This window comes from Impatiens glandulifera, chromosome 7 (genome assembly GCF_907164915.1).
Source record: "Impatiens glandulifera chromosome 7, dImpGla2.1, whole genome shotgun sequence".
Lineage (NCBI taxonomy): Eukaryota > Viridiplantae > Streptophyta > Magnoliopsida > Ericales > Balsaminaceae > Impatiens > Impatiens glandulifera.
Window position 1 is genome coordinate 2,866,256 of NC_061868.1, and position 11,835 is coordinate 2,878,090.

General features: G+C 31.5%; 1 protein-coding gene across 1 annotated transcript; it reads right to left on the reverse strand.

The window, feature by feature from the left end:
* Nucleotides 1–1,740: 1,740 nt before the first annotated feature.
* On the reverse strand, nucleotides 1,741–11,339 carry LOC124944934 (homeobox-leucine zipper protein GLABRA 2-like). Its single transcript, XM_047485281.1, has 11 exons — nucleotides 10,953–11,339; nucleotides 5,074–5,357; nucleotides 4,359–4,476; nucleotides 4,100–4,270; nucleotides 3,680–4,012; nucleotides 3,501–3,602; nucleotides 3,206–3,406; nucleotides 2,945–3,113; nucleotides 2,521–2,810; nucleotides 2,355–2,432; nucleotides 1,741–2,154 (listed from the first exon to the last, which is right to left on the reverse strand). The coding sequence occupies exons 1-11, from the start codon at nucleotides 11,337–11,339 to the stop codon at nucleotides 1,741–1,743; spliced, it is 2,547 nt and encodes an 848-aa protein (XP_047341237.1).
* Between the last annotated feature and the right edge of the window lie 496 nt (nucleotides 11,340–11,835).

Genomic DNA, 11,835 nt, shown 5'->3' on the forward strand with positions numbered 1-11,835 from the left:
CTCATCTTGTGTAAGCAACCTTCCTTTTTCGTTCTTTAAATGCAACATTCGGTCTTTCATGAGTACTGAGTATCCCTTCTCCAATAATTACCCCAAGCTAATAATGTTACTCTTCAAGACAGGGACAACGTATACATTTTCAATTGACCCTTCTTTGCCATCGTCTTGTGAGAAACATATTCTACCTCGGCCCTTTACTTGAACCTTCGATTCATCCCCAAATGACACGTACCCATTCTTTATCTTTTGTATCTCCACAAAAAATTCTTGTTCCTGCACATATGATTGTTGGCTCCAGTACCGAGATACCACAACGTCTCCTTGTCGGAAGTGGTGTCTTTATAGGCCATCATGAGAACACTGACTTCTCTTGTCTCCTCTTCCGCGACCAGATTCACGTTCTCTTTTATCCTTTTTTCAGAATAACACTCTTTTGCATAGTGCCCATATTTTCCGCAGTTGTAACATTCGACGTTTGATTTGCATTTTTTTGCGTAGTGCCCATGCTTTCCGCAGTTGTAGCATTCAACAATTGGATGATTTGACCGGTCGTCTCTCCCACGACCACGTCCTCGCCCACGCCAATTTTGTTGGCTTGACTGATCATTTTCTTCATAATTGTTTCCACGTCCTCGGCCTCCGTTGCGGCCATGACCACGACCTTCACGACCGCGTCCCCTTCCTCGATTGTGTTGCGCATACATTACTCTATCCTCCTTGATGGTTGCCTTGGCTTGTAAGGCTTTTTCGAGCAACTCTTGTTTTTTCTTATTCTTCCGTTGCTCATGTGCTTCAAGAGAACCAGCAAGATCAACAATCGTCATCTCTTCCAGACTCTTTGATTGCTCGATTGCACAAACGACGTTTTCGAAATTCTCGGTCAATGACCGTAGAATCTTCTCCACAACTCTTGCATTGGAGAGGGTTTCTCCATTGCGTTTGAGTTGATTCACCACTGTTTGCACACGTGTGATGTAGGTAGAAATTCCTTCTGACTCCTTCATCTTCATGGCCTCAAATTCGCCTCGAAGAGTTTGAAGTCGCACTTGTTTAACTCAATCGGCACCCTTGAAAACCTTTTCTAAAATGTCCCACGCTGCCTTCGAGTTTTCTGCACTTGCAATTTTCTCGAAACCCGACTCGTCCACCGATTGAAACAGAAGGTAGAGAGCGGTCTTATCTTTCATTCGTGTTTCTTTCAACGCCCTCAACTGAGTCGCCGAAGATTTCTCGTTTGAGTCGGTTCTTCATAACCATCTTCGACTACTTCCCATACGTCTTGTGCACCGAGTAAAGCTCGCATCTGAATACTTCAATTGTCAAAGTTGGTTTTGGTGAGTCGCGAAAGTAATATTTGCCCCGGCACTTTGTTTGCCATGGCGCTCTGATACCAATTTGAGAAAAATAAACTTTTGGAGGAAGAGGAGATAGAAAGGCTCTTGAGAATTTCTTCTATAAGACTGAAACAATTTTTTTATTATTCTTTTCTCTCTTACTTCATATTCAGCACACACACCTTTATTTATAGTCTCTTAACAGAAAACAAAACGTACAAGAAATGAAAACAACAATTAAAGACAAAAAATTATAACAACAACATTTAAGGCTGACCCCTAATTACTAAAACTGCTAAAACGTTTGAGATCTCTACCATTAAAGACTAAACTTAAAAAAGACATTTAATTTATTATTTAAAATATGGTTGACCGTTATTTGAATTTATTGTGTAACACATCTACTTCACTCACACTTTAAACTTTTCTTAATGTTTCTTAATGTGAACGAAACAAGCTTAGTAACAGACTCTATTGAATCCACACTCAGTTCTAGTTCTTCCATTGGAGAATTGTTCGCCAATATTTGAAAAGCTAGAGTTAGAAGGCATCCCCGACGCCCTCCTTCTTCTTCAGCCCCTCCTGATTTAAGCATATGAGCTTGATCCATCGAACCATCGAATACCATTGGCCTCGACTCCAACCCTTCTTGAAGGATCGAAAACCCCGAGGGAAGCATCACAATTTCCCCCGAGTTGCCACGTGCTGAGTTTGATTGTAGTGAGGACATGCTCAACGATGCAAAAGCCAACATTGATTCGAATTCATTTGTTGAGCAATCTTGCATTATCCTCATGTCGTCTTCTTTCCCCTTAATCCCCTGTTGAATGAATGTGTTAGTAAAATTATACAAACTTAGAAAGACATTCGAACATTTAAAAACATTGCTTATTCAGTTTGGATAATTTAAATAATTAAACTCAATCAAACATATTTTACTCGCTCACTCATTCATCACATCACTAAATTAATTAAATACAAATTATTTTTAAAAAAACTTCGGGGAAGTAAAGAACTCACTTGGATTGTAACCGAGTTGCTGCCCATGGTCATGTTTATTAGGGATTCAGCTGGTTTTCCATTCAATATAACATCCCACTATAAACAAAAGCAAAAAAATTAAGCTAGTTAATTACACCATAATCCAAGATTATCCAAACACAATTGCAAAGGAAATAAGTCAAACCTCATGTCTTCGACTTTCATCACTAAGGTAGTCAAACAAGACAAGTCGAGTGACGGGTAACCATATTGATGTAACCGCACAAAGGATCACGCCAATAGGTTCTCCAGGCTCATCTAAGTTCTTCCTAATAGAAACCCTAATGTCATATTCGTTTTTGCTTGTTAACTTGGTCGATTTATGGAGACTTGACCCAATCGAACGACAGAAATTAATCGTCATTTTATTCGCCAACATCATTATACTTTTCCTCTCCTCCATAGCAGACGCAGGTCCTATACGGTTTCCATAAACTAAAAAATGGTTGGTTAGTTTTTCATTTATTGAAGATGTACAGTTTCATTATTCCACATTTATTCCAAAATGAAATATTTGTGATGAAAATAACTCAACAAAAAATAGTAAAGAACCAAAAGAGTTCAATTACCATTTGACTCATAAGTGGGAAAGTGAGTGGTCATCATATAGGAGCGTCGTTCACATTGTTGTTGTAGAGCCGTAGCCCAGTGCCTAGCACCGAAAGCTGTGCTAATTATTCCAGGATAATTTGTTGGGATAAAGATGTTTTCACATTCAAAATGTTCAATCCACGTTACCTAAAGAATAACAATTCATCTCTTATACAAATGATAACTATAAACATTTTTTAAAAATTTAATTTCATGATAAACATCATTCTTAATTATACCTTGCAATGACCATCCAATATATCCTCAATAATGCAACCAGATGGACGTTTCCTAAATTTAACTGCGGAAACTTCGATACTATTAGCGACAGAGAAATCGACAATTACCCATTTCTTGAAACTCAGTTGTCTACAATGACGAACGAAGTGCACTTCTCTCGTTGGAACCGTCGGAGTGAGCATCTGATATTCCGCGAACATCTGCAATATTATATAGTTTATTCTTAAACTTTAACAAACTAAAAAGTTTAGGGGTATATTTATAAGTTGTATGAATAGAAGTTTGACTCTTTACCAATTGAACATCACCATTTCTATGATTCCCTTTTCCTTCACTAATAACATCAACACTTGTAGCCTTTGATATAATGCTAGGAAACATATCCTTCCATTCATTCTACAAAAATAAATTAAAGAATAATTTACACAAAAATAAAAACACTTTCTCGAGAAATCATCAATAAAAAATCTTACCACGTTCATAAAACATTGAAGAAGCTCAATTATGTCAGCAAAGACAGTCACGATTTCCCTCGACACCTCGATACGCATTCCACGACTCTCATATGTCGAGTCTCCGGACCCGGACCGAAACCTTCTCACATACTCATTATTATTTATTATTTCACTACCATTTTCCATACCGCAAGACCAAAGAGGTTCTTTCAACGTTTCCATATCGATAAGCTCTTCAGTAGCTTGACCAACAAGTTTCATAATCTTCGACACCTCTATTCCTAAAACACACGATGTCGCACTAGCAGGTGAGGATCCCGACACATTGACAGCCGCTTTTAGCTTTTTGAACTAGAAAACAACGAGCACATTATGTTTTTAATTATTTTTTCGTAAACAGAAGGTGATTATTCGATAATAAATTTGAATTAAACGAACCTCGGTGAGAAGAAGAGCATTTTTGATCCTCAAATCTTGTGCATCCATAGTTGGAAATCCACAGTTAAGACAGAGAGCTTTCTTAAGGACTTCTCTAAGGAAGTTGTTTTCTTCCTTCACCATTTCCATTTCATTTCTCATTGATGAATTCTCATTACGCTCATTCATGGCCTGCAAAAGAAAATACCAAATAAGCTTCTAAACTTTTATTAAATGTTTAAATCGAGCCATAAAAACTTTTATTGTGCAATATAGTCACCTTAGTTTGGGTTCTTCTATTCTGGAACCAGAATTTCACTTGTTGTGGAGAGAGCCCCAATCGATTTCCCAATTCCTGCCTTTGTAACTCATTGGGAAGACGCGAGTGTCTATACAGACTATATATAAAAAGAAAAATTAATTTATTAGTATAATGTTATATAGTGGCGGAACCGAATCGGGTTACCAGAAGTTTGGGCACAACTGACTCTAAATTAGTAAGGTAGAAAGAACCTAATAATGTCCGGTCCGGGCAATAATGTTTTTTAAGCCCATATTGAAATTTGTTCTGGTTCCCACATTATAATACATAGGTAATAAATTATAGAATATTTTATGTCAATTTTAAGATTATTTTAAAATGATTTTACAATTAAATTTATCTTAAACTAAAATATTAATTAATTTATTTATTTATATATTTATAATATTTTAAAATATAAACATATTTATTTTAATTTTATAAATTGATAGAGATAAAAAAAAAATAGATCTTATTGAATAGATAAATATAAATCTATTTTGATTCTTATCATCCCTAATAAATATACTTTAACAAAAATAACTTTGAAAGATTTAAAGTTTTCTCAATCTTTTGTTAAAAAATTATTTTAGAAGACAATAACTAAGTTGATTTTAGAAGACAATAACTAAGTTGATTTTAGATCACTAATGACATGCATAAAGTATTAGAGAGAGAGAGAGAGATTCCGTACAGTTCCAGTTCTTTGATTTGGTCGGCGGTGTGACGGTGATACCTTCTCCTCTTCCTGCCGGCGCCGCCGTCAATTTCTTCATCCTCGTACTCCTCTTCTGACAGAGTTCTAGCCGTTGATCTTACTCTACCTATCTCCAATACCGTCTCCCTCCTCTGCCCTGACTGCCCACCCACTACTTTCTTTCCTTTTCCTGAATCAACTCTTCTGCCCAGACTGCCCGCCGCCGCCTCTACCACCTCCTCCGCCGGAGGAACCGCCGCTTCCTGCCGGAAAATGCCCCCCTGTTTTTTTTTGTGAGAGATAAATAAAACAATTAAAAATTTAATAAAGTTCTTATTTTTTTTTCAAGATTTGGCCGGAAATTGAATGAGAAATAAAACGAAAGACAAATTAAGAAATTGGGTTAAATTCTTACAAGACTCAGAGTGAGGGACATAGGATTCACATTGTCTCTTTCCATGTTCAAGCTCTGTTTTTTTTAAGCAAAGAATGTTGTAAGGAGAGAGGAGAGGAGATGTTTTTATTTATACATAAAAAGAAACTTGTTTTTCTTAGAAATTGAAATTAATTTCAAATAATTTAGAATCTTATCAAAGATTACATTTTTTAATCTTAAAACAAAACTTAATACTTTAAAACAAAATAGTTATTTACAAGATTTTTGCAATCAACTTTAATTCGAATTTATGTTTATAAAAATATTTTTTTTCCATTTATCCCTCATTAAATGTATTTTCACAATTTTTAGACAAATATTCATTATTAAATATTAACTATATTAATATACAAATTTATTACTTACCATTCCTATAATAAAAATTAACTACTTACCTTTAAAAGTATAAATATTTTCAAATCTCTTTTAAAAATAATAACTCTTTAGAAAGTAATGTCCAATCTACCTTAAAAATTAATTATACTTACCTTAATTTCAATTTCAATTTTGTTTATAATTTAATTTGGTTTATGTATATATAAAAATAAATGCAGTCATATCTCTGGAGATTAATGTCTAATTAATTAATCTACCATTTATAAAACTTATTATATTTATCGGTAAAATCTAATATCTTTTTGATCATTTTAAATTTACCCTTAAAATATTAATTTTCTAAAGATTAATGTAAAATTTATTTGTAAATACCATCAAATATAAATAGGTCCGTAACATTCTTTTTAGATAACAATAGTCTCTTCTATAAAATTAATTATGCCTACCAACAAAGTTGATATTTTTAAATTTATCCTTAAAATAAGGATATATATTAAAGAGATTTATGATGATTTTAGAAATTGATATTTTATTATTATTATTATAATTAAAATTAAAATAAATTCTCATAATTATTAAAATAATAAATAAAGTGGTTTTATTTATATTTATATAATAATAATTTTAATAATTAATAAAGTAAAGATTAAGAGTATTTTTTTTAATAAAAAAATGATTTTTTTAATCAAATTTGTAGATCATATTATATATAAAAAATTCAATAACACAATTTTTTTTTCTTTTTGACATATAATATATATTTTTTTTACTTTTTTTTTTTGACAACTTTAATAAATTCAATTTACCCTAGCAATAACCAATTTTAAAAAAAAAAAATCATTATAACAATTATTTATAAGAAATTAATTATCCGTATCTTAAAATTATAGATAGCGATCTATTTATATAGATCGTGATCGGGCGAGGGGATAATTTACTCTTTCCAATAAATTAAGCTTATAGAAAGCCTATAAAACTTGATTTATCTATAATTATTTTTTAATATGTTTTTAGCTGTTTCCTCAATTCCTCAATTGAACTAAAGAATGATCCCAAAGCACAAATTATAAAATAGACGTACAACGACAAGTATTGGATTGGAACGGATCGGATCGCACAGTGTAAGCTTGATCACGATGTCGGCATGTGACATTTGGATGCGACATAAACAAGACATAGCATATACAATTTGGCATCAATTCATCGCTTGATTTGTATATCTTATATAATTCTAAAATAATATACACAAGACCAAACGCCCCAAAATCCTAATGGCTTGGAAGTCCTTCCGACCCATTGAGAAACCTAGATACATGCGACAAATGAATCGTCGATATTGTGAAGCTCATTTAATGGTACAAGATGGATGTGTTTTCTTTGACCTTTAACTATATAACTTAATAATTATACCAATTAAATTATTTGCTTAATCTCTAAATAATTGGAGAGTAATTTATTGTAGTCTACTAATATTTATTACCTATAATATGTTTTAAAATATTAGTATTGTCCATTTAAATTTTAGAATTTTTTACGCTTCACTTTAGATTCTTGTCATGCTAGTTGTTTATAATTAAAATTTTAATTATAGAACAACTACATTTTACTTATAGTTTCCTATGACATTCTCAATTTCATATAAAGTCAAAAAGTTGTGTAACTTTGATGTATTAGTTGAATTTACGGTTACTTTTTAATGTGCTACAATAGTTATTGACACTTAACTCCATTAAATTACTATTATTCATTTCAATTTATATTGATTTACCTAAATTAATTTAACAAAGAGAAGATATGGCCAGATTCAATTTGAATTATTTAAATAACCAAAATTATAAAAACATTATATTACTCCATTCATCATCTAAAATATTAAAATTCATTTTATTTTTTATTTTATTAAGAGAAGTGAAATGGAGAAAAATTGGGTGAGTAAATGACGTGGCATTAAATAATTTGTTACAAGGAGAGAACATCCATAATTTTTATTTTTTCAGCCAATTAGATTGTCGTCATTACTTCTTCTAAATTCTATCCTTTCATATATATTAATACTATTTGAGTAAGTGTTTGATAACTTGATTATCACTTAATTAATAACACTTCCAAAAAAATCTACCCTCCTCAAATTACCGTTATATCAAATTCTGTAAAAAAATTAAACAATTCTATGATTAAATTATATAAACGGATTTTTAATATGATATATATTGTAATATATTAAAATTGTATAGGATTATACAAAAATAAACTTAAAATCTTATGAAATAGGAAGAATAAATAAATATGTTGTGATCCTATATACTTCAGGACATGTAGCACCCGAAAATTCGTTGTCCTAGAAAAATTCGAGGTTCGAGAAATTTTAACCTCAATTTCTGTGTCAAAATATTTTTAACATAAAATTTATAGAAAAATTTATTTTTGATATTTAAAATTAATTATTAATTCAATTTAAATAATGTGTAGAGAGAAATACAATTTTTGATATTTTTGATAAGATAATGTGTAGAGAGGAATACAATGTGAAGGGATATTTATAGTTGAAAATTAAACTCATAATCAATTCTTTAATCCAACGGTCACTAATCCATCATTCATTCATCCAACGGTTATCGTTGCTTGCCTTTTCATCATCTTTGCAAGTTACATCCTACAATAAATATTTTGTAGTTACAATGACAATTAACTATTTGTTAATTGCCTCATTCAAGACATTTATGTTAATTGTAACAATTAACAAATTTAATTCACAATCAATTTGATGTGAATTTTATTTGGATGAAATTTCACCTTAATTCACATTTGAATTTCATGTGAATTTCATTTGGATTAATTTCACTTTAATTAACATTTGAATTTCATGTGAATTTCATTTGGATTAATTTCACTTTAATTCACATTTGAATTTCATGTGAATTTCATTTGGATTAATTTCATTTTAATTCACATTTGAATTTCATGTGAATTTTATTTGGATTAATTTCACACTTAATTCACATTTGAATTTGGTGTGAATTTCATTAGACCAAATATCATTTCCATTTAATTAATGGGATTAGTTTAATTCTAACAATCCCCCACATTAATGGAAATTGAGAGATTAACCCGGTGAAAGGTTCAACAGTTGAATTTTACATAGGATAGGTAGGTGTAACCCTTTGAACCTTCCATTATGAAAGTATATAACTTTACTAGCCGATTAGTAGACTCGATGTCCTTGAACTATTATGCCTTTTGTGTAAACGATTACACACTTTCACATAAAATTCTTCGGGAAAAATGTCAATTTTATTTATAAAGTTGGAGGGAGGTGTCAAATTTGTTTATAAAGTTGTAAAATTTTATTTATGTATACAAACTTGTCAAAATGTGTCAAAATTATTTAACATAACGGAATGTTTCAAACGGAGTTAATTTTTTATCCACGTGGATATTTATTTTATATTTTGTTTTAACTTATTTTTTTTTCATTTCAAACAGACTTTTTCTTTACATTTAATAAATAAATAATAATTTCATTCTCTCTCCTCCTTTACCGATTCATATTCTTCTCATTTAAATCTTAATCTCTAATCTCATTCACCATTTCTCAGACCCACTTTGTCTTCTCTCTCAGAATTTCACCCTATGTTCTTCTCAATAGAAAAAGTAATAGGTTATATATTCAATGCCAAACATCAAACTGGAAATTCTGGATTTCATTTGAATAATTTGCCTGCAATTTCCGATTTCGCTAGGGAATTAGAACAATAAGTTTTTAGCGGTCAACTGTGATGGTTAGAATTTTGAAAAATAAAATTGAGATTCTAGAAACGGTTATTGAGATTTTAGCTTTAACTATAATAGAAGTTGGAGTTGACAAGTTAAATGTGATATGTCACTTGTTTGTCATTGTTTCTGATTGTTTTTCGTGAAGGAAAAACTAGTTCCAAGATCGCTTCAGCTAGGGTTTTGAAACTCATTTAGTTAGATCCTCAATCACAGAGTTCAATCGCAGGTTTATTACAGATATTATATGGTTTGATAGAAACTGGTCCATCCGATGATCAGATCACGAAACAACAAGTTTGTATTATCAGGCCTAACAGTAATATCAAAGTCTATGAATGATCTATTTAAAAAAGGAATAGCAAAAACAGCTTGCGACATTCTCTAGAGATTGAGATTCGATTTGTTGAGTTCTTGAATGTGAATAGATTGGTTGCGGCGGCTGTGAAAGAGAGGGGATGAAGATGATGGTGGACTGTCTACTGATGAAAAGAGGGGATGAAGATGATGGTGGGTAGAAGATAGAAAATTTTATTTATTTAATTTTATATATTAAATAGAAAAAGAAGGTCCGTTTGAAATATAAAAAATAGGTTTAAAAAATTTTAAAAATAAATATCCACGTAGATAAAAACTTAACGCCGTTTGAGAGATTCCGTTATGTTAAATAATTTTGACACATTTTGACAAGTTTATATACATAAATAGAATTTTACAACTTTATAAATAAATTTGACACCTCGTTCCAATTTTATTTAGAGATTCTTCCCAAAATTCTTCCTGATACATGTCAGTTCTCATGATTGTGTTCGTTTTGGCCATGAACACTCGTCTGGTTCAGTAAGAGGGTCTAGAATTGAGCCGTGCAATTCTTTCGAAGCGGCCCCACTTCCCTCTCACATAGGTGATCTCTTTATTCATAAAGAATCATTAAAAGCTAGTGTGCTTATCCTTTCCCGAAATGCTATTTTATCGTATGATTTTTACCCATAGCAATTTACCAAGTTTAGTACAATTAGGTTATCCAATTGAACCTAGTTCTTGGGATCTCCAATCATCATAGGTTGGGTTTCCCTTCATACTAACTTATTGTAGGCTTAAGTCTCATTCTTTGTGAGGACTTAAACACCAACTCTCTATTTAACCCTTTGGTTAGCGGATTCGCAATATTATCTTTTGATTTTACGTAATCAATTGAGATAATTCCAGTAGAGAGTAATTGTCTAATGGTATTATATCTACGACGTATATGTCTAGACTTACCATTATACATATGACTCTTAGCTCGTCCAATCGCAGATTGACTATCACAATGAATAGAAACTGCTGGTACGGGCTTAGACCATATTGGAATATCTTCTAAGAATAGACGTAGCCATTCAGCTTTTTCACCACATTTGTCAAGAGTTATAAATTCAGATTTCATCGTGGATTTAGCAATAACAGTTTGTTTAGAAGATTTCCAAGATATAGCTGCACCTCTAAGTGTAAATACATATCCACTTGTTGACTTAGAGTCTTTCATATTTGAAATCCAATTAGCATGAGTGTACCCTTCGATAACAACAGGATGTCTCGTGTAGTGCAGACCATAATCACGAGTATTTCTTAAATACCTAAGTAATCGTACAATGGTTTTCCAATGATTATTACCTGGATTACTCGTGTATCTACTTAGTTTGCTTATTGCATAGGCTATATCTGGTCTTGTACAACTCATTAAGTACATTAGACTCCCAATTATTCGAGAATATTCTAATTGAGAAACACTCTCTCCTCGATTTTTAGATAGATGTTGACTCGTATCTATCGGAGTCTTAGCCAATGCAGAATCATCCTTGTTAAATTTTTCAAGGATCTTATCCACATAATGTAATTGACTTAGAACTATCCCTTCCGATGTTCTAATCACTTTGATTCCAAGAATCACATCAGCCAATCCCATATCTTTCATGTCAAATTTTGAATTTAGCATATCTTTAGTGGATTTAACAATTTTATCATTACTTCCAATGATAAGTTTATCATCTACATAAAATGACGTAACCATTTGTTGTGTCTTTAATATAAATACATTTATCACATTCATTGATCTTAAATCCACTTGAGATCATAGCATGATCGAATTTCTCATGCCATTGTTTTGGAGCTTGTTTTAAGCCATACAATGACTTAACCAATTTACAAACTTTATTTTCTTACCCTTGAGAAGAAAA

What these genes read in the sequence shown, in the direction of transcription:
- LOC124944934 (XM_047485281.1), bottom strand. Translation starts at nt 11,339, where the DNA reads ATGAGTTGTACAAGACCAGATATAGCCTATGCAATAAGCAAACTAAGT. An exon ending in ATGCTCTTCTTCTCACCGAG is followed by an intron (nt 4,013 to 4,099) that starts GTTCGTTTAATT and finishes GTTGTTTTCTAG; the next exon opens with TTCAAAAAGCTAAAAGCGGC. An exon ending in TATTGGATGGTCATTGCAAG is followed by an intron (nt 3,114 to 3,205) that starts GTATAATTAAGA and finishes GTTATTCTTTAG; the next exon opens with GTAACGTGGATTGAACATTT.